A 24,941-nucleotide genomic window follows, 5' to 3' on the forward strand; every position below is an offset into this window, starting at 1 on the left:
CCTGTCATATTCCAGTTTCGCTTTCCTTACCACACTAGTTACTCTTCTGGCCTGTGTCTTATATTCTTCACGCATCCTCTCTTCATCTGTCTCCTTATATCTCTTCCATAGCCTCTTTTTCACATGCAATTCCTGTTTAATATCGTTTTATCATCCACTTTACTCCAAATTGTGCCCTCTTGTTCACTCGTTGTATACAACTTACCATTGCTGCTAACAAATATTCTATCATAATTTTCCATGCACTAATGATATCCCGGACTTCCAATTCCTCCCTCCATGAAACTTCTCCAAGTTGACGTCTTAGACTATTATAATCACCTGCCTTATAATTCCACATACATTCCCGTCTCTTTGAGACTCCTGCATGTCTATTCATTTTCCAAGTCAAAACCATATGGTCACTTTCTCCAACTGGTGGGAGAGATGTCATCTCAGTTATTATCAACTCTTCTGATGCTATAACCAAATTCAAAACTCTTGAACCTCTTGTTCCCTCAATTACATGTCGCTAAGACATTTGTCCCTCAAGAATTCTAGAAATTCCATTCCCTTATTGCTACATGCATCTTCCTCTCCCCAGTTTATACTACTGTAGTTAAAATCTCCCATAACAATCATTCTTCTTGAACTTGCCAAACTCAACTATCTAAACATTTCCTGGTACCAACCCTCTGTACTTCTGGGTCTGTTTTAAAATTTGGAAAACAAAGATGGGATGCAGAATTTATGCTTGGTGAGAATATATTGTTGGAGGTAGAGGAAATAAGAGATCTCGGGGTGATAGTGGATAAGGATCTAAAATTTAGTGGACACATCGCCAAAATTGTGAAGACAACACAAAGGCTTCTGGGAATGATGAGGAGGACTCTGACGTGTAGAAGTAGGGAGATTCTTGTTCCGTTGTATAAGGCTTTGATTAGGCCACACATGGACTATTGTGCCCAGATTTGGTCACCGGGTTTTCAGAAAGATGAAGAGATGTTGGAAAGGGTCCAAAGGAAACTGACTAAGGTAGTTTCTGACCTCTGGAATGTTGAGTATGAGGAAAGATTGAGAAGATGTTTGCAGAGTCTGGTGGACAGGAGGAAGATGGGAGATATGATAGAGACCTCCAAGTTGGTAAGGGGTTGTTATAGGATCAATGCTGGAGAAGTTTTACAGAGAATAGTGTGGAGATCAGGGAAGAATCAGAGGTCATCCATGGAAACTGTATAAAGAGAGTGTGAGTAGGGAAGTGAGAGGCAGGTTTTTTTCGTGAAGAGTTGTGAATGATTGGAATGCCCTGCCTGAGAATGTGGTGTCTGCAAAGAGTTTGAATGTGTTTAAAACACGGTATGATGAGCTGTGTGTGTGATAAAAGGACCTCCCAGACGAGTCTTTGACTCCATGAGGTCTTGGAGTGGTAATAATAATAATAATGTCCTCTAAACTTTAACTCCTGACTATAGTCATCTGCGGATCCAAGGCATCATCAATTTCCTGCAGTTCAGTTCTGTCAGTATAGTACATAACTTACATAGTTATGTACTATATTTACGTACTATGTACTACATATTACATAATCTTTTCATCTGAAGTTGCATGACATCCTGGCTATGTTAAACTTGCATATATTTATTTACTTTACCTATATTGCCATTCTATTTATCTTGCAGAATCTCTACATGATCTACATTGACTGTTATTCTTCCCAGCTTTACAACATCATGTGTTATGTGAATGTGCAAGAGAACTATCAGTACTACTAATGAAATTGTTCAATCTAAGTCCTAGCTCTGGTAAGGTTCCAGTGTGAGATAGTTCTGTTACTTAAAGGTGGCTCCAAGACAGAAGTAGCAAATTACAGACCAATTAATATCTCATGAGTGGTAGTTTAAGTATTGGAAAAGTTGGTTAAAGATAAAATCCAGCAATGGGTGGATGGGAATACAATACTCACTGGTGAGCAGCATGGCTTTGGAAAAGGTAGGTCCTGCCTTAGTTATTTACTCACATTTCATAAAAAAGTGACAGCAGAATTGGATAAATGAAATGGCTACATTGTGATACTGCTGGACTTGGCAAACACATTTGACAGAATACTGCCTGAGAAACTATTACAAAACTTGGATCAAATGGGAATGGATATTTAGGCTGGTAGCATGGGTGAGGGGACAGACACCAGAGAATGGTATATGGTGGAGCAGAATCTAGGAGAATTAGGGTAACTAGCAGAGTATTTCAGGGTTCTGTCTTAGGGCTGTTACTGTTTAATTTGCATATCAGTGATTTAGGGAACGATTTAATGGGGGATATTCATTTGTTTACTTATGATGCAAAACTGGAGAATGCAATAGTTGATAAAGGTGATGTAGATATCCTGTAGGATGACTTAAATAAATTGGCATTGTGGGTGAATGATAATGATTTTCGATTTAATGTTGCAAAATATAAGGTTATGCAATTTGGATTGAAAAGATTACATACTGTGTATCACATTGATGGCACTGGTTGCAGGAAATTGATGAGGCTAGGCACTTGGGGATAATAATGGACAAAGTTGAAGTTCAGAAGACATTTTGCAAGTTGGTAAAATAGCTCAAAGAATTACTTGAATGTTGAAAAACATGCTTTCAAGTAAAGATAGGGAGGTTATTATCCCTCTTTATAAGGCTTTAATTTGGCCACAATTTGACTATTGTTCACAGATTTGGTCACCTGGGTTTCTTGGGGATGAAGTGGGTGGAATGCTCCCTATGAGAATATGTTGAAGGTGTGTGGGTTACAAAGTTTAGTTAATGGAAAAAAGAGGACATGAAGATATTTAAAAGGGTTTTATAAGATTGCCACAAAGAAAACTTTTCAATATGTGACAAATAACGAGAGAACAAGGGGTCATTCCTGAAAGTTGTATTAAGAGTGCGGTTAGTAAAGGTGTGCAGACTAAATTTTTTTGCATGGAGAGTAGTGAATGAGTGGAATGGTGGATTGTCAGAATTAACTGTGATCTAGGGGAAGTCAATGAGTTTAAGGAGAAGTATGACATTTTTTTGTGTATACAAAAGTTAGTGTGGGTCTCCTACAATGAGTCTCTGGACTCCATGGAGATTCTCATATAATAATAATAATAATTACATACAAAATATTGATTACATATGTTTTTTCTTTGCATGGTATTTTATTAGCATTTATTTATTGATTTGCAGAGTTTTTTTTGCTATGGCATTCAGTGCAGTATCAGTAGGCCAGTGGACTGCTTATTTACCAGACTATACAAAAGCAAAACTATCAGCAGGACTCATTTTCCATATGATAGACATGATACCACAGATTGATGCCTTTTGCAAAGGAGGTGTACGGCCAGTATGTTTGCAAAAGATTTCCATTACTAATTATTATCAAACAACTTGTTGAAGTTAAAATAAAATTGTAAATAGGAACAAAATATATTTATTTGCTCTTTGTTTATGTTATTAATATGATTTTTAAATTGTTTAGAAAATTTCAATAATCTTTTGTCTGATAATAATTGCTTCCTAAACTAAAAATAGTCTATCCCATTTTTCTTTAATATTAGGTCAAATATCTTGTTATTACCAAGTTTCTTTCTTGCTTGCTTGCTTCTTATAAGTGTAATTCGGGTAAAAATGAGACTATTAATCTTATATATGTCAATATGTGTGTTCTTTGACTGTTTTTTATGTAATAAGCCTAATTTCTGCAAGGTCAGATTCTGTTCCCTTCTAATGAAATATGCTTTTATTCAATTAATTTCCTTGTAAATGTTTCTCATGGCCTTGATGAGATTGCATTCGATGAGTCTTTGGATTCCCTGGAGGTGTCACGTAATAATAATATATCTGCATAATATATAAAGTGTATATTATCTATTAGGCTAGTATATAAAATATATACATTTTATACTTTATAAAAAATACACACACACATATATATATATATACACACACATAATATTTTATAATCTGCAATGCAGTTGCATATGCTATTATGATGAACTGCTGTGACCTCTACTTTTTGCTTACATTTTTCACAACATCTTTTAAAATTAAATAAAACATTGTTTTGAAATTTGTATTTGCATGTATATTCGGATTATCAATCAATTCATTAAACTTGCAATTATTTTATATCTGTTGTAATTTCCCTCCAGTTCATTCATAAAAATACATCAAACATTACATTGAAAACCATGGCCATTGTTCCTTTCATGAAATAATCAGATACTTTCTTTTTTTATATCAATTATAGAAGAAAATTCGATATCCTGTAATATTACATTTCTCATACAGTCAGTCCTCAATAGCCATCCCATCCCATCATAAAAAAGACCATTAACACATTTAAAATAAATTAAAGATGTCAAGAAATTATATTCTTGGTTTCATGGTTTCATCCTTTATCTAAGTGTAAACAAACAAAGTTTGTGTGAAGTAACTTCATGACTAGGCTACTTGTCAGATTATTTTAGTAATAAGGTGTGGCACCTTTTGACTAGTTATATATGTGAAATATGACTTCTGCATTACTTCAACTTTGGTATCTCTTCTGGGTCTGACTCCCACTGATGAGACCTCAATAAAGGTCAAAACCGATCTGGGTAGTGGCTCTTCCCATAATGTATAGCATTATGCATGTCTGTAAGGATATGTGCCTTACATTATGGGATACTAAGCAATCAATGTGAAGTCATTAGCCTCTATATACAAGTAGCCCAGTCATGAAGTTATTTCACATGCAAATTTTGTTTGCTTACACTTGGATAAAGGATGAAACCAAGAATATAATTACTTGACATCTTTAATTTATAGTATAATCAAGTGAAAACTCTTTCAACATTAACACGTTTAAGGCATATATTTAGTGCTACAAGAAAACATCTACTGTACTTTGGCCTGAAGCTGTGTAATATGTTTGTGTGGAGAAAAATATTGCTTGTGTCGGTGTAGTTTAATGTTCATTGGGAAGGAGGATGTTTTTCACTATAGAGAGTCATTTTCATTCCATCACTAAGCTATCAATATATAGATGCTGTTTATTATTAGTTAGTTTAAATATGTGGATATAGAATTTCCCTTAATTACTGGTTTATAACAAATCCTAAAACAGATTTCCTGCACATCTTCATAGTTTTGGTTTTGAAGGACGCATATGCTACAATTTGTGGCATGTCCACTCCAAGGTCAAGTATTCCCAAGCAGCATATATATATTATGGTTCACTATGAGCAACAGTTTACAAATTTATTTTCAAAACCTTACATTTATAAACACTTGTTGATGATGTTTTTGCCTTATGGTCTTACTCTGAAAGTGAACTTCAAATTTTTCTTAGAATACATCAGTACATCAAATTTACCCTGGAGTGTATTAAGTACAAAAGTCAGCAATGGTCAGAAATTTGAAATGCAGGATAGAAAAGCGAAAATATGATTCACAAACATACAAGACCCAGTAAACTTCCATTCTTAAAATTGGTCACTTATTTTCTTTTGTGATTAATACAGAAGGAATTATAAAATGAATGAATGTTAAGAATTGAAAATAAAGAGGCCCTCCCTTCTTCACCATATTGTTATATAACTTCCAGAGATGTCCTCTTCCATTCTTAACATCCATTCTTTTTATAATTCCTTCTATATTAATCTGATAGAATCTTACTTAACTAACTTGAAAGTCTCTATCACATCTCCTCTTTTTCCTCCTATCTACCAAACTTTATTCTCCTAAGCACAGTGACATGTATAAGAAGAGCTCCTGATTGGGATAAGTTTTCTAGAATAATTATATATATGTGTGTAATTTTTTGAGTAAGAGAGGCTGTAAACGTTTGTGCTACCGGTTTTATTAGTGTGGGGGATGTTTTTTGCCAAAACTTAATTACAAAATCATTATTATTCGACTTAGCAACCTCAAAAAATGGTGGCAGCATTGTCATTCCATGACTTTAATTTAGATTTCAGTCGTTTCGTTAAGTGTGAGGTCTGTTATATGTATTCTTTCTATTACATAAATGATTTGTGGATATTTGGTGATGATGGAAGGAGGATGTGTGCGAAGTGTGACCTGAACGAGGAATTGATGAATGCTAACATGAAATTGATGACAGAAAGTGATAGCGAGAATGCCGTGGGGAAAATGAGTGCACGTTCGAAAGAGAAGGATGGTGAGAAAGAGAGACGAAAAAATGTTAAAAAATCAGTAAAAAAGAAAAAGAGAGATTTGAAAACCGTAACGGATGTTAAAAGGGAAGAAAGTGAGGTCAGAGTGGCAGAAGGAAACGAAATTGAGAGAACGAATGAAACTAGAAATGGCATGCCTCAGAAATTGAAAGTAAAAAAAATCGAAAGAATGGATGATAGCGAAAGTTTGACGCATGTTGCACTGAAAGAACAGAAACAAAGAAAGATGAATGAGTGTGAAAATGGGAAGAATGATAGCGAAAGTTGGATGCATGTTGGACTGAAAGTACAGGAACAAAGAAAGACGAATGAGTGTAAAAATGGGAAGAATGATAGCGAAAGTTGGACGCATGTTGGACCGAAAGTACGGAAACAAAGAAGGATGAATGAGAGTGAAAGTGAGAAGAGGGGTAGAGAGTTAGAAAGACTGAATGACAGAGAGAATGTGTCGCGAGATTCGGAAGTTGAATTAGATTGGGTGAGGCAAGAAATGAAATGGATGCGGAATGAAATTAAGAAAATTCAGATAAACTTTTAAAATAAATAATGATGGAATGAAAGAGTTAACGAGAGATGAGCGAGCAGTGTTGTATGGCGACTCCATTATTAAAGGTGTGCTGGAGGATAGAATGCACAAGGTATGATTTCCAGGTGCTGAAATGAGTAGAGTGATTGAGGCATTGGATATGAGGCAGGAGCGAGCAAAAGAGTTAATAGTATTAATAGGTACGAATGATTTGAGAGAGGACAAAGAGTGTGTCAGAATGGATATCAGGAGGCTGTTAGAAAGATAAAAGAGAAGAGTGTATCAGGAAGGGTAGTTAGCATGTTGCTTAGGTATGACTGTGGTGAAATGAGGCGGAGAGCAAGGATTATGAATGATATGCTGGTTGAAATGTGTGAGGAGACGGAAGTACAGTTTGTTAATGTGTGGAATGAGTTTGAGGGATTTATGGGAATGAGTCTGTATGGGAACGATGGGCTGCATTTGAGTGGTTATGGTGTGAGTCGCTTGGAGAGACTGCTGCAGGAAGGTAGAGAAGTGAATAGAGTGAATGAATCAGATCGAGTGGGAAGTGATGTGGAAGAGCAGTAGAGTAAGACAGGATAGATTGAAGAGGTGGTTATGAATGGGGAAGTGAGTGGTATGAGTATAGAAAATGAGAGAATGGGTGTGCAAGAGGAGCAGGGAAACGGGGAGGCCCAAGGTGGACAGGGGTACACAGCATGAGAAAGGTGGATGCTCCAAGAGAAGGTGAGCATATGTAGGCAGGAAAGGAATGAGATGACCAGGGATCAAGAGGAAACAGTTGGAATTGAAAAGGGTTTTAAAATGAAGAAGCAGAAAGGGAAATGGCCCCAGTCGAGCATGGAGAGATCACATTGAGTAAGTGATAGTATCAGTGGAACTAGCTGTAGATCCAGAAATGAGCTGTTGTGTTTGTATACAAATGCTAGAAGTATAAGAAACAATGCAGATGAAATGGTTGCACTAATTGGGTCTGTTCACCCAAAGATTGTCGGAATAAGTGAGACATGGTTGGAAGAGGATGACATCCTGACAGTAATAGAGATAGAAGGGTATAATGTGTTTTGTGAGGATGGGGGGGGGGTGTGCTATTGATGATAGAGAAAGAGTTATGTCCATATAAAGTGGAGATGCAAGAGGGAAATAGTGCCAGCAGTTTTGAGGCAGTATGGTGTGAGATAGAGGTGAATGGAATCAAATACTTGGTGGGATGTTGTTATAGACCAGGAAATGTGGATGGTGGTGATAATGAAATGTACAATCAAATTAGCCAAGTAAATAAGAAGAGGGTGATCATTATGGGTGATTTTAATTATGACAATATAGAATGGAATGATGAGATAGCAACTCGAAGTAAAGAAAATGAGTTTTTGAGGGATAACTACTTCAGACAGTATGTAACAGCGGGCACACGAGGATTGAGGGTCTTGGATTTGGTCATCTCATCAGAGGACGTAATTGTAAATGAGCTGTCAAATCATCCACCAATTGGTCAGAGTGACCATGAGGTGATTGCCTGGGTGGTTGCCAGCAGTGCGAGGGCCTCTGTGAGAAAAGGGTATATGTGGAACTACAAGGGGGCGGGGTGATTATGAAGTGCTCAGGAGACAGCTTGCAGGTGTAGCGTGGAATGAGGAGATAGCCGGAAAAGAGATCAATGCAACTTGGGTGATTTTCAAAACTTGTATATTAATGATATAGGTGAAGATTTGGATGGAGATATTCAGTTGTTTGCAGATGATGCAAAGTTGGGACGAACCATGAAGTGTAGTGAAGATGTTGTGGCCTTACAGGAAGACTTGAATAGATTAAGTGATTGGGCAAGCAAATGGGGATGTGAGTTCATTGTTGCAAAATGTAAGGTTTTAAAATTTGGAAAACAAAGATGGGATGCAGAATTTATGCTTGGTGAGAATATATTGTTGGAGGTAGAGGAAATAAGAGATCTTGAGGTGATAGTGGATAAGGATCTAAAATTTAGGGGACACATAGCCAAAATTGTGAAGACAACACAAAGGCTTCTGGGCATGATGCGGAGGACTGTGACGTGTAGAAGTAGGGAGATTCTTGTTCCGTTGTATAAGGCTTTGATTAGGCCACACATGGACTATTGTGCCCAGATTTGGTCACCAGGTTTTCAGAAGGATGAAGAGATGTTGGAAACGGTCCAAAGGAGACTGACTAAGGTAGTTTCTGACCTCTGGAATGTCGAGTATGAGAAAAGATTGAGAAGATGTAATTTGCAGAGTCTGGTGGACATTAGGAAGAGGGGGGAGATATGATAGAGACCTACAAGTTGGTAAGGGGTTGTTATAGGATCAATGCTGGAGAAGTTTTACAGAGAATAGTGGGAGATCAGGGGAAAACCAGAAGTCATCCCTGAAAACTGTATAAAGAGGGTGTGAGTAGGGGAGTGAGAGGCATGGTTTTTTCGTGCATGGTTGTGAATGATTGGAATGCCTTGCCTGAGATTGTGGTGTCTGCAAAGAGTTTGAATGTGTTTAATACATGGTATGATGAGCTGTGTGTGTGTGTGTGAGAAAAGGACCTCCCAGATGAGTCTTTGAGTCCATGAGGTCTTGGGGTGGTAATAATAATAATAATAATATTTCCTGATATCACTTTGGTCATTTGTTTTTGTGCCCTGTCTAGTGTTTTCACATCGCAATGAAAACTAGGTGCCAAATCTGAGCACACTAGTCCATATGTGGTCTGACCAATGCCTTATATAGATGCACCACCAGTACCTTATCCCTACATATCAATGTGCTTTTTATCATAGCAGCAATACAATGTACAGTCTTTGCAATATGTGTGATGTGCCCCCAGAACTTTACTGCACCCAGGGGTCGGCGCTACCATTTAGACAAACTAGGCAAAACTTCAAGCTATGCTTAATTCATACTTTACTAAACTATCAAAGTTAAATAGTGATATATGATTTAGGTATTGATTCTTTTTCCTTATCCCTCACACATCACACTATTTTACTATTTAACTCTTGGTTCTTTTTTGTTCCTTACCTAAATGATTTGAACTTACTGCTGTTTAAAATTCAGTTAAGGATAAATATTTTTAAACGTTAACATTTTAAAATATTAAATTTCAGTATTTTATAACTTTATTTTGGTAAATGAATTATAACAGAGAATTTTCAAATTAATTAAAAAAGATAAATAAAAAAGCCCTATTAATTTAACCTGAAAGACAATTTTATTTTGTTTAAAATCAATTAGAAACATTTTAGTTTATGAAATAATGGGCGCACTTGTAAACTTTGCCTAGGGCGCAAAATAACCTGGCACCGACAGTGAGTGCACCATCTACCATCACTCGAAGATCCCAAATCTCATCCACTTCCTGAAGTACAGCTACACCCATACAGTACATAATCTTATATCTCTATATCCCAAAGTGAAACTACGCCTTGCATTTATTAATATCAAAACTGCAAATCCACTCATCTGTCCAAGCTAAAAGTCTATTCAAATCTTCCTGTAGAGAATTAACATCAGCAATATTCCTGATAATTCTACTTAACTTTGCATTATTGGCAAACATTTCATGATCCCGGTCAATCCACATGGAATATCATTAACAAATAAGTTAAACAGTAGGGACCCAAGAACAGAACCCTGAAGCACACCACTGGTCACCTTCCTTTTCTGAGACACTGCTCCATCATATACAACTTGCTTGCTGGTATCATTCAGAGAGATAATCTCCAATCCATCTAACCAATATGCTATCTATTCTTATTATGTGGTAATCTATCAAATGATTTTGCAAAGTTCAGAATATCACTATATGGTTCTCCCTTATTCAACACATTTGTTATCAAAAAACAAAAGCATAAACATAAACTTGCTAAAACAAGACTTGTCCTTCACAGACCTATGCTAACCATCATAGAGAACTAATGTCAATCAACACAATTGTGTATTCTAACCAATTTTTCCAACACTTTGATCACACCTGCAGATATACAGACCTGTCTATAATTGTAAACTTCTGTTCTCAAACCATGCTTGTGGAGAAGTATTATTTTGCCTTCTTTCCACTCCTTAGAAACCTTATCCACTGCTAGACTCTCATTAAATAAACAAGACAAGAGCATGGCTAACTCTTTTGCACATTCTTTAAAAATACATGGTGATATGTCATCAATTCCACAGCCTTATTAACATCTAACCTAAACAACACATGATACATATCTCCTTCTTTCACCTTTAATTCTCCTAATTCCTGTCTCCTTTCTACATGTTGCACATCATCATTCACACCATTACAATAAACACTGCTCACGTGTTTGTTAAATAAATCTATTCTATCATCTGCTATGGTTCGTCTGTTGCCATAACTATCCACCAGTATCAACCTGCCATAATTATTTTTCCTCTTGCTTGCCACATAGCAGAAAAATTTCCTTAGATTATCTTTGACCTGACTGACGATTCTCCTCTCATATTCTCCCTTTTCTTTTTTAACCAGACTTGTAACTTTTCTGACCTGCACTTTATATTCTTCATGCATCTGTTCACTGCGAACTGTCTTGTACTTCCTCCATAACAACTTCTTTTATAACACTACTTGCTTGATTTCACTATTCATCCATCTCACTCATACTTTATTTATCCACTTAACTCTTGGTACGAGTTATGCATTGCTTGTGTGATACTGCCTTATCATTTCCCATGCAGTGTCAACATCTTTTCTACACAATTCATCAACCCACTGTATTGATGCTAGTTGACCACAGAGTGTCTGATAATCATCTACCTTATGGTTCCACGCATAGACTTTCTTCATAACAAGTTTTTCCTGTTTGGCTACCTTCCAAACCAATACCTCATAATCACTTTCACCAATAGTCGGCAGTGTTTATACCTCATTCACAACCACATCCTGTGAGAATATAATCAAATCTAACATTTATAAATCTTGTGTTGCTTTCATCACATGCTGCTTCAGATAGTTATCTCACAGAAATTCAACAAATTAACTCTCCTTGTTACTATACACTATATCTTCTTTCCAGTCCACATTCCTATAATTAAAATCTCCCATTAGGATCATCTTCCTTTTACTTGATCATCTAAACATATCACAATCGATACTCTCCACATTCCCTGGTGTGTAATTGTGTCCTGTTAGATATAGTATTCTATTGATCTTTGGCATATTGATTCAATCATTGATTCAAACTCAGCCCCTTTATTTCTGTTACTGCATGCATTAGAATAAAAGCATAAAAAATTTTCACTCTGAGACCATCCCATCAACACCATCACTCTTTACTCTCTTTGCTATAGTGCACTTCTCTCTTTGTTCTGACCATCCCAATTTCTCTGATCCTGACTCTGATTTACATTTATATTCTTATCATCCTCACCATTTTACACTGCATCATTTTGCTCTACTATAATCCCTCTCTCAACTTTGTATCCATCCTCTTTCTGTCTTTCCACAACTTGCTTCTCAACCTCTCTCTCTGATTCTTAGTGGTACTAATTTCTTATGAACCTTGTTTACTTTTATTAAACAACAATCACTCCAAATGATCAACACCAAACACGTCAGCTTTGAATCATTTTAACTTCCCTTCAAATTCATGCCATACATTCACAAATGGAACACTATCTGTCTGACACAATTCAGCCATCTTGTCATTTCATATCATTTCTCTCTTCTTCAGTTCACTACTGTCATATCTGGGCAACAAATAGCCACTTTCTCAATGACACTATTATTATTATTATTATTATTATTATATCACACCTCCAGGGAGTTCAAAGACTCATCGAGGGAGGGCATCAACTCTACAACTCTTTATCTCACTACTCCACCAACCTTCATCATCTAACACCAACACCATCTACCACCAACTACCACCACTAGTGCTCCCCCCCCCCCCCACCCCCCCCCCCCCCCACCCCCCCCCCCCCCCACCCCCCCCCCCCCCCACCCCCCCCCCCCCCCACCCCCCCCCCCCCCCACCCCCCCCCCCCCCCACCCCCCCCCCCCCCCACCCCCCCCCCCCCCCACCCCCCCCCCCCCCCACCCCCCCCCCCCCCCACCCCCCCCCCCCCCCACCCCCCCCCCCCCCCACCCCCCCCCCCCCCCACCCCCCCCCCCCCCCACCCCCCCCCCCCCCCACCCCCCCCCCCCCCCACCCCCCCCCCCCCCCACCCCCCCCCCCCCCCACCCCCCCCCCCCCCCACCCCCCCCCCCCCCCACCCCCCCCCCCCCCCACCCCCCCCCCCCCCCACCCCCCCCCCCCCCCACCCCCCCCCCCCCCCACCCCCCCCCCCCCCCACCCCCCCCCCCCCCCACCCCCCCCCCCCCCCACCCCCCCCCCCCCCCACCCCCCCCCCCCCCCACCCCCCCCCCCCCCCACCCCCACAAATCAACTGGAAAAGCACCTGCTCCTTACACCGCACAAAAACCTGGTACGAAAGAAAATTTAAAGAATCCTGCGAAATCCTGATAAACCACCCAAATATCAATAACAAAGATGGTATGAAAATTCCAAGGATCTGGATGGCACACATTCAGCCAACCTAATATGAAAGATTCAACATAAGTCAGGACTCTAGCCAATCCGCTAGTATTAGTAACCATTCCACTCCAACTGGCTGGAATGATGTTAATATATGTATATAGTAGACAACACAAATAATAGGACTCTAGCGTTGATGTATAATTTTTTATTTTTATTTATTTATTTTTTTTTTTTATTTCACTTTTTTTTTTTTTCACCAGAGGTCAGGCCAACAATTGTGGTAGCGGTTGATCAGTGTCTTTAACGAACCAGTTTGATTGTAGTATAGCTTGTTTCTTGTGTATATTTGTATGCTCCAGAAGATGACCTTGACATAAAGGTCGAAACGTCGAATTGTAGATTTTAGTTATATTAAACTAAAGTTTTTAATTCAAACACGGTAGTTGTCTCCATAATTTTCAAAAATGCATTTGAAATCACCAGTGGATTGTTTATTTATGGTTTCCATGGTTGTTGTGTTTAATAAATTTAGAGTTTTCAACTAAACTTTGCTTCTGTTTATTTTAATTCATTAATATAATGAATATCCCATTTACAGAGCTGAACCATGTGCCTAAATGTCACCATATGCATAGTTATAAAAATGAAATGAGATTACAGTTAAAGCTAAAACTAAAATTACAATGATTTGAAATGTAAATATTAACAAAATTGACAAAATTTAGATAAATAAACGGGAGGGATTTTTGATTTCGATGGTAAATTGTATGCGTTCGTGTTGTTTGTTCAGGTGACTTAGGAATGTGTTTAGCATTTGATGCCCGTGCGACCAGATCGTGAACATGTCATCAACGTATCTAAGCCAGACGGTCAGTCTTAGCATGGTGGAATCAAGAGCCCTTTGCTCAAAGATTTCCATGTAGAAGTTAGCAATTGGGAGTGGGGGGATAGTGATGAGCCCATAGCTGTACCTTCTTTTTGTAGGTAAAATTTGTTTTGCCACACGAAGTAACCGGACTGTAGTACGTGGGCAAAGAGGGCCGTAATGTCTGGTGTAAATTTGTTCTGTAGTAGGAGAATTGTGTCATTGATCGGCACATTAGTGAAAAGGGCAGAAACATTGAAACTGACTAATAAGTCATCTTTGTCGAGTGTTATGTTTTTAATTTTGTTTATAAAGTGTTGTGCGTTATTTATGTAGGAGGGAGAATGACCTACCATCTCCTTGAGTGTTGACTGATTTCTTGGTTAAGTGGTAATTGGGACTGTCTATTCCTTCCACAATTGGTCAAAGGGGAACATTTTGTTTGTGTATTTTTTTGGGGGGGGGGGGCATAGTGGAGTTTGAGTTTTTTAACCATGTCCAGTGGCCAAGAAGTGACGGACTTGAGTATTTTCTCTGTTTTATCCTTTATCCTGTTTATTGGGTTATAATATACTAGTTTATATGTGTTGTTATCAGCTACTAGTTGATTCATCTGAAGTATGTATGTTGACCTGTCAAGGATGACAGTGGCATTGCCTTTATCCGATTTCGTTATTATTATGTCTAGGTTGGCTTTTAATGACTTAATTGCTGCTAGTTCTGTTTTTGTGAGATTGTTCTGTATGGTTTTCCTAATATTTAGAACATTACTAGTTTCTAATCGTATTTTATCGGCTATATTGTTAGGTAGGGACCTGATGCCTCTTTCTATGTGGTAGATAAAATCCAATTTGTTTACCTTTTAAGTGCTATTGCATAGTTAAGTCATTATTTATTCAATAGCGTAAGTTTGCCGCTGTTCAGGGTGTGGCTTGATAGGTTGATCACTGTGTAAGCTGAAAAGAAAGGATTCAGATCATCCGTGGAAATGATTCCCACAAGTGCTGCAATCGTTATGGTAAGCTAAAGATACGTATTTCTCTCTTGATCAATCGGCTGGCCTTTTTAAAGAGATGCAGAGAGAATAACCTTATTCCTATCTGCATCAGGCTAAAAAAGAAATTTACATTTGCTAAAGCTCTCCGTATTTACGACCGCACAGAAAAAAGCAATGCTCAGAGACCAGATCCAAACAGCCTGCCAAAACCTAGCAATAACACAAAATCTGGTTTCAAAATTGCAATGTGAACTATCGAACTATATTAATCCAGACATTCTACAAGTACTTGAAAGAATTACTGACAATTCGGCCAAATATACCCTGGAAAAGAATAAAGAAAAACTCAAGACCAAATTCCATAGTTTGAAACAACAGAGAAATATGGTGGCCAATCACAGAAATCTATCCAATCAGGAGACCTCCTCCCTGATAAACACCAACAATGAACAACAAACAAGGGAGACAAGGAGCGACTAACCATTGGCAAGCAAGAACCATGTGATCAACCTATCAAGCCACACCCTGAAAACAGTGGCGAACTTACGCTACTGAATAAAGGAATTAACTACACAAAAGCACCTAAAAAGGCAAACAAATTGGATTTTATCTACCACATAGAAAGAGGCATCAGGTCCCTACCTAACAATATAGCCGATAAAATACGATTAGAAACTAGTAATGTCCTAAACATTAAGAAAAACCATACAGAACAATCTCACAAAAACAGAACTAGCAGCAATTAAGTCATTAAAAGCCAACCTAGACATAATAATAAGGAAATCGGATAAAGGCAATGCCACTGTCATCCTTGACAGGTCAACATACATACTTCAGATGAATCAACTAGTAGCCGATAACAACACATATAAACTGGTAAATTATAACCCAAGAAACAGGATAAAGGATAAAACACAGAAGCTACTCAAGTCCGTCACTTCTTGGTCACCATACACGGTTAAAAAACTCAAACTCCACTACGCCCGTCTCCCCTCAGAATATATGGGATCCCGAAAATACACAAACAAAATGTTCCCCTTCGACTAATTGTGGAAGGAATAGACAGTCCCAATTACCACTTAACCAAGAAATTAGCGTCAACACTCAAGGAGTTGGTAGGTCATTCTCCCTCCTACCTAAAGAATACACAACACTTTATAAACAAAATTAAAAACATAACACTCGACAAAGATGACTTATTAGTCAGTTTTGACGTTTCTGCCCTTTTCACTGATGTCCCCCATCAATGACACAATTCTCCTACTACAGAACAACATTACGGCCCTCTTTGCCCACGTACTACAGTCTGGTTACTTCGTGTGGCAAAACGAATTTTACCTACAAAAAGAAGGTACAGCTATGAGCTCACCACTATTCCCCCCCCCCCCCAAATCACTAACCTCTACATAGAAACCTTTGAGCAAAGGGCTCTTGATTCCACCATGCTAAGACCAACAGTCTGGCTTAGATACATTGACGACGTGTTTGGGATCTGGCCGCATGGGCGTCAAACGCTAAACACATTCCTTAGCCACCTGAACAAACAACACAAACACATACAATTTACCATTGAAATCGAAAATCAAAACTTGCTCCCGTTCCTAGACACACTAGTCACACGTCTTCCTTCAGGCAGTCTATCCTTTGCGGTCTACCAAAAACCGACACACATTGGCCAATACATACATGCTAATTCATACCACCACCCATCACAAAAATATGGAGCCATTAACACCCTTAAAAACAGAGCTACAACAATTTGCTCTAACCAGCAAGCCCTGAAACAAGAATTAAAAATCATCAGCGACACATTCATAAATAATGGCTATTACAAAAATACTATTAATAAAATACTCCATAAAACAACAACAAAAACGAATCTAGATTATAGTAAAACCATAGCCATCCCATACATTAAAGGGTTATCGGAAAAAATCAACAGAATCCTATAACATTATAACCTCAATGCTACCTTTAAACCACCCACTAAACTTAAAACCATATTCAGCTCCTTTAAGGATCCTCTCCTCCCATTGGCACATCCTGGAGTCTATTGCATCTGCTCCACCTGTAACTTACCATACATTGGTGAAACAGGATGGACAATCCCTATACGCAAGAAAGAACACATTAAACACATTAAACATAACCTCTCAGATGTGAACTGCAGACTAAAATACACAAACATTATTCAAGAAAAAATGAAAGAGTTTGAGAACCGGAACCAAACCTTGGAGATCCAGTGGCAAGGCCTGAAGAAAACATTGATTGATTCAGCCAGAGAAGCATGTGGTGAGATTGTCTGCAAGGATAGAGAAATCAGAACTCCATGGTGGACACAGGAAGTTAAAGAGACAGTGAAGGAAAAGAAGAAGAGATATCAAAAGTTCCTGTCAAAAATAAGTCAGCTTGTGCTCTTAGAGAATACAGAGACAAATATAAGAAAGCTGAACACTGTGTAAAACTAGCTAAACAAAAATCAGGGGAGGAATTTGGTAAGAACATTGAAAATAAATATCAAGAAGGTGGCAAGATATTCCAGAGGTTGTTGAAGAAGTTCAGAAATGGTGGAAAGAGTGCTGTAAAAGGAATTAGAGATGATAAAGGTGACATGAAAACTGGAGAAATAGATATCCTTGAGATATTGAGTAATTACTTCGAAAAATTGCTAAATGAAACAATCAGTGACAGCACAGTGGTAAAAAACACTGACCAGGCATGAAATCAGGAATACATCCATACTTGAAGTAGGAAAATCCATCAAAAGCCTAAAATGTGGAAAGGCAGCTGGAGCAAATTATATTCAACCAGAAATGTTCAAGTATGAAGGTATAAAAGTCTTACAGTGGCTGCACTGCATAGTTCAGAAGGCCTGGACAGAGGGAATGCCATCGGCTCTCATAGTACCTATATATAAAAAAGGGAAATAAAACTGAATGTGAGAATTAAACAGGTATTTTTCTCCTGACTGTTCCTGGTAATATTTATGCAAGTATACTTGAAAAATAGTTGAGAAGGATTGTGGAAGAGAAGCTTGTTGAAGAACAAGCTGGATTTAGGCCAAATAGAGGCTGTCAGGATCAGATTTTCACTTTATGACAAATAGTTGAGAAATCATGGGAATATTAACAAAGATCTGTATTTAAGTTTTGTTGATCTGGAAAAGGCATATGACAAGGTGCCAAGAGAGAGGCTATTCAATATGCTACAGTTATATGGTGTCAATGGGGCATTATATCAAGCAATACTTAGTCTTTATTTGAGTTGTAAGTCAGCAGTTAGAATTGAAGGAAGTACAGGAAGATGGTTTAATATTAAATCTGGTGTGAGACAAGGATGTACATTATCCCCTCTGTTATTCATTATCTATATAGAACACATTATGAAGGAAAGTGGTATTAAATGTGATATCAAAATTAGAGATGTTAATTTTATGCCTTTACTTTATGCAGATGATGTTATATTTCTAAATAAATCCAGTACAATGCAAGATTCCCTGACTAAATTGAATACCTGTTGTAATAGATATGATATGAAGATCAGCAATAAGAAAGACAAAGACAATGAAAATAGGCAGAATCATTGTGAATGGAGAACCTATAGAACAAGCTAAACAATTCATCTACTTGGCACGATTTTTAGTGAATATAGTAAATTAAATATGGAAATAGACGACAGAATCAACAAAGCTGGTATGGTAAGAAATCAACTGAATAAATTTATATGGAATAAGAGAGAAATTAGTCAAAACACTAAATTAGCTGTATACAAGACAGTGTTCAAACTAATTTTAACTTATGGATTTGAGAGCTGGGTTAGAAACAAAACACTTGGCCAAAGACTAGAAACCACAGATATGGGAGTCCTGAGAAAGATGCCATCTGTTCATTAGGGGCATGAACAGATGGCATCAATGGCAATATCATATTAAAAATAAGGATATTAGGAAAGAACTTGACATTGTTAGCATCCAGGAATGTGTTAGCAGAGCTAATCTCAGGTGGTATGGTCACTTAAACAGAATGGGAGAGGAAAGATTAGCAATACAAGTGTTCTCTGCCAGGTTGGCAGAAAAAAAACTCAGAGGAAGCCCAAGGTATATTTGGATTGATACAGTAAAAAGTGCCTTAGAAAACAGAAATGTAAGATCTGATAATGTTGGTGTTCTTGATAGGTAACAGATTGATTTGGAGGAAAATTGTAGGTAGGAAGTTAGTAATGATGTAAATTTTTCATTTATTACTATCATACCCTCTCCACCCCTTGAGGCTACATGTCAGGAATTTGATGTTGATGATCTTGCCATTTCCTTTGTGCAGTAGTACAGTTTTACTATCCTTGTACTCTTCTGTAACTTTTGCAATGCCATTTACTAAACATGCATATGAAGGGTATCATTAATGACCTGATATACTCAAGTTCTATCACCTTAAATAAATAGTCATATTTAATTAATTTCTTATGTACCTCCAGCTTACACTCTGCTCTCTTTGCCTTTGCCTCTATCCTCACTCATACTGATATAATGTCACACGAGTCTTGACAGACTTTATGTTCTTAGGAAGGACCTCCCACGATGAGTCTTTTGACTCCATGGAGGCCTGAATAATTTTTTTTTTTTTATCGTTCTTTCAAATATTTACATATGTACAATGATCATCTATTCAGTATATTATTTTACAAGGTTCAGCACTTTGTGCTACATATAATGAGATTTAAATAGTAATGATAATAACAGTTTTTTTTTTTTTTTTTATATATAACAATCATAATAATAATTTACATTTATATTGTTCAGAGTTACATATGTTGTATAATATTACATGTTGTGATTTACTATTTTTTTTTTTCAAGTTTGAAAAGGTGTGATTATACAACAGTATTTACACATATGCAATCTAAATATTATGTGTCCTTATTTTCACAAACGTATGGTGTAAACTCATGATTTACTTTTAAAATATATATATATTTTTTATTACATTGCATACATTTGTTACAGTTATTATATACATTACATACATTTGTTACGATTATTATATACATTACATTCATTTGTTTACACATGATACATTACTTACATTTGTTTACATGTGATATTTACATTACGTACATTGGTTTACATATTATACATACATTGGTTTTCATGTGATACGTACATTACATGCGTCTGGTTACATATGATACATATTGGATGAGAACTAATTTTTTTTTCCTTTCATCCTCGAAGCTTATAGGTAAGCTTATCTGAGGATGACACCAGTTGGTTATTATGTATTTTATTTTTTTTTTTTTGCTGTGTTAGGATGCTACGAAATCTATGATTGAGAAATTCGCACGCGTGCACCCACCCACACACACACACAAATAACTTGGAATGTATTGATGTGTCGCTGAACTGGAAGCCTGAGCGAATATATTGTGTTTCATTAAGTTTGTATGGTATTTTGGGTGCGTGTTTCTTGTTCATAGTATGTCCTTAGAGCTCTTTTCAGGCTATTGTAGTTTGTAAGGTTTCTGTATTCAAAAGGTAATTTGTTTATCATGTCTGGGATGTAGAAGTTTCGCATGGCCTTTCCGTAGTGATTATTGTATTTATATGTGATATAATTAGTAGTCTGAGGTCTTGTTATACGGTATGTATTTCTAGCTGTCCTGTAGTTGGCATCGAAATAATGTTTTAAAAATTTACATCATTACTAACTTCCTACCTACAATTTTCCTCCAAATCAATCTGTTACCTATCAAGAACTCCAACATTATCAGATCTTATATTTCTGTTTTCTAATTGCTTAATTTAATAATAATAATAATAATAATAATAATTCACTAGCATGAAACACCTTAACCAGTATGCCAGATAGTAAGGTCGGCAGAGATCTGCAAGTCTTATCATGTAAAAGATGTCAAAAAAATAACATAAATCAGGCCTGGCATTCCACACAACCACTACTCACTATCAAGTACTTTGGCAACAGACAAAAATGTCATATATATTGATTGTAACTGTTTTACACGAAAATTTAAAGAAGCCCTGCAAATGCTTAGGATCTCTACACAATGTAATAAAAATCAAGGCTTAATTTTACATCAAGCACGGTCTGCTTTCATCAAAAATTTAATACAGACCTAGGATATAACATGCGTGATACCACAGAATGTAATAGCAATAACTAGCAATGTTCAAACACGCATACAGTAAAAAATTTACCATTTGTATTCTGGTTTTTCAATTATATGTTACAGTAATGAAGTTATCAAAGCCATCTAATATGTGTAATTAATTGTTAATAGGCTTTGTTGTGTAAAACGTTTATGTACTAGTACCCCTGGTGATGTAAGTCTTATGACTTAAGAAACTTGTCAGGTTTTAATTACTTATTTTATTAAACGCTTTATGTAATAATGTGGTCTCAATACCGAAAACTTCCCACAGAACTGCTATACCACAGAAACTTTTGCCTGGTCTGCATTTAGTATAAATATATTTTCGCTGATGATTACTTGTTTCTTTGTTAATTATCAGTCATTGAACACTGCTCTCACATTTGGAGTGGGGGGGGGGGGCATAAGAGCTCCCTCAAAATGCTTGGCCCAATACAGAGGAGAGCAATTAGATTGATTAATGATCCATCTCTTCCCAACTCATTCCTCCCACTTTCACACAGACGTTTGGTTTCTGCTGTTTGTGTATTCTATACACAAACATTTCCATGGCAAATGTTCATCTGAAATAGCATCATTAATTCCCCCACTTAGTACTAATCCCATTGGAATACATACAGCTGCCACCCAACATCCCTTCAGAGTACCTTGAAGTGCACAGAACAAGTTTCTTTTTCTCCTCCTTCATCTCTGCTACTGCTATTGTGGAACAGTCTTTCCTCTGATGTGTTTCCCAAGAATACAATATACAGGCTTTTAAATCAAATGTAAACAAGTTTTTCATTTCCCAACCGACTACCCATATCACTAATAATATACTATAGGTTGATCAACTTGCGTGTATGGGCTCAACATTTAAAAATAAAAATAAAAAAACATTTCTTGCTTATACCATTCTCCCACAATCATTTCTTCTTCTGTTGTCCACATATCAAAAGAACTCACTGGTATTTTCCTTGTCTTGGGTGGATAAGTACTACTCATATGGTGCACTAATTTTGTTATCACCTTTTGTAATTCACTCATTATATTCCTCTTGTAATTGATTATTACCTCTCACCTTTTATCTTATACTACCTCCATGATGCCTTCATCCAGACTGCTGCATAGTTTCACAATCCATCCATTCTGCATCTTCTTAGTTAATCTCCTAATCTCTGAATGGTTCAGTTTTCCTCTTCCTTTCTGTTGCCCATTTCCTAAGCCTTCCCTAATCATGTGGTTTGTCAACTTGTATATTTTAGTCACAGGATCCTTGATATGGGGAGCCACCACCAAACTGAGTATCCCATGGTCACTACCAGCAGGAGGAGGCAGATTTGACACCACCTCATTCAATATATCATTCTTTTATCCACTGAGAAAACCCTAGATTTGATCCTTACGTATCCTCTGTTATATACTGCTTAAATTATCTCTTGAAATTTAAGGACTTTTCCATGTCAGTAGTTTTTTTATAGATTCTTAAATCACACATCTTGTTCTTCCAAGGAACTGCCAACCACAGCATCAATGAATCTCCATAGAAAGGAGGATTCATTGTTCATAACTTAAGTTGGCTTCCATTCTCTAATTCCACCGACCTCTTCTTTTGTTTCACCTCTTATTTCCTCTACCTTCTTACTCACATCACTCATTGCTCTTCCTTGTCAGAACAGTCTCTCTAACTGATTCACTTGCTGTTAACAATGACTTAACTTAGTCATTCTCTAATCACTGGAATGCAAGTGATTAGAGAATGACTTCTTAACCACTTTGCCTTCCACCTGGTTAAGAAGTCAATCATGTTGACAAGATGGTGAGGATTAACTTGTACAGTGATTAGAGTTAATTAGTAGTTTCAGTTGAGTCATTGTTAACAGCAAGTGAGTTAGTTAGAGAGAGACTGTTGCTGCAAAGAAGAACAATGATTGATGTGAGCAAGAGGACAGAGGAAGTAAGAAGTGAAGCAGAAGATCAGGAGAGAGGAATTTGTGAGACTGAAGTGGTTGTAAATGAGAATAGTAGTAATGTGAGAGATAATAAAGAGAAAAACAAGGAGGGGTGGTTGCATGGTGAACAGGGAAATATAGTATAAAGAGAATGGATGTTGAAGGTGTGTAGTTCAGTCTGAGGAGATAAATAGGGTAAGTGCTGATAAAGATGATTTGGAATGGTTGGATGGTGGGAAATCACAACCAACAAGTGGCATGGGTAGGACTAGGTTTAGACCCAAAGGTGAACTGCTGTATTTATTTGTAAATGCCAGGAATATTTGAAATAAGGGAGATGAAATGGCTCCACTGATTAAGTTTATTTGCTGCAAAAATTGTTGGAATAAGTGAAACATAGTTGAATAAGGATGATATCTTAACAGGAATAGAAATGGAAGGGAGTGATGTTTCTCAAGGATAGAAAGGACAAGTTGATGATACCACCCAAATTATGTTTGCACAAAGTGGAGAAGTGAGAAGGAAATAGTAGCAATGGTTTTGAGTCTGTATGATATGAAGTAGAGGCTGCTTGGAAGAGATATTTATTGGATGTTGCTGTAGGCTTGGGAATGTGGAGGATAGAGATGAAGAAAATGTATAAGCAACTTGGAGTAATGAACAAAGGAATGGTGATCATTATGATTTTAATTATGGTTACATAGATTAGAATTAAGAAACATCATTGAATTCTTGAACTATCTTAGTCAGCATGTAAGGAAGGGCACACACGGATCAAAAGTCTTAGATCCAATCATTTTATCATGGCATGTGAACTGTGAGTTGAGTGGCCATGAGATGATCACCTGGGCAGTGGCCAGCCATATGAAGACTTCTGTGAGGAAAGGATATATGTAGTTCTGCATATATCTGGAATGTGAAGTTAAGCAGCAGTGAGAGCTGACCAAGAGATATTTAACAATATCAGTGTGCAAATATATTCTGAATGTCAAAAGACTGAATAAGGTAGGTGCCAGATGGATGAATGAAAGGATTAAGCATGAAATCTCTGGAAGAAGAGGATACTATAAAGGCAGCACAAAATGAATAATGGTAGCAATCAATTTTCATGAGGAGTATAAACAGCAGACCAGGATAATAGTGACCAAGTTGGTAAGGACAACAAAAGTGCATTAATGGCAGAAATTAGGAGTTCAATCCAAGAAAAATCCTAGAGAGTTTTTCAGATTTGTAGCCAGTAGAAGGAGGAATGATTATAGTAATATGATGCTGATGGATGAAGATGGTGGAATAGAAGCTGCTACAAAGAGGGTGCTTGTGGGTCAAGCTTGGCAGACGTGTGGAAGAGCTCTGGATTGAGATAAGTTATTCTTGGAATAATAAAGTATATATGAGTGTTTGTTTGAGTAAGAGCTGCTGTAAAAGTTGTGCACTACCATTATTATTAGTGTGGGGGATTTTTTTTGCTTAAATTTAATTATGAATTCGTTGTTATCATTAGACTTTAGAGTGGTAACCAGCAGATTAAACATGGCGGCGGTTTTGTCATTCCATGATTTTAACTTAGACTTCAGTCGTTTTGTGTGAGATGTGTTATATGTATTCTTTCAATTACATAAATGATTTGTGGATGTTTAGGGCGGATGGAAGGAGGGTGTGTGTGTGTGTGCGAAGTGTGACCTGAACGAGGAATCGATGAATGCTAACATGAAATTGATGACAGAAAGTGTTAGTAGCGAGAATGTTGCGGGGGAAAATGAATGCATGTTCG

The 24,941-nt window shown here is 37.3% G+C and overlaps 1 protein-coding gene across 2 annotated transcripts in view; it reads left to right on the forward strand.

Annotated features, from left to right (window-relative positions):
* Positions 1-24,941, forward strand: part of LOC150105338 (ATP-dependent translocase ABCB1-like) — a 417,983-nt gene that overhangs the window by 351,536 nt on the left and 41,506 nt on the right. For both annotated transcript variants that reach the window (XM_090394721.1, XM_090394720.1), the window contains exon 23: positions 3,189-3,345. In XM_090394721.1, the coding sequence (XP_090250847.1) occupies positions 3,189-3,345 (157 nt within the window). The remainder of the gene's footprint in view (positions 1-3,188; positions 3,346-24,941) is intronic.

The sequence above is a fragment of the Typopeltis vanoorti genome, chromosome 6, assembly GCF_054136105.1.
Source record: "Typopeltis vanoorti isolate ZY-2024b chromosome 6, IOZ_Tvanoo_1.0, whole genome shotgun sequence".
In the NCBI taxonomy this organism is placed as follows: domain Eukaryota; kingdom Metazoa; phylum Arthropoda; class Arachnida; order Uropygi; family Thelyphonidae; genus Typopeltis; species Typopeltis vanoorti.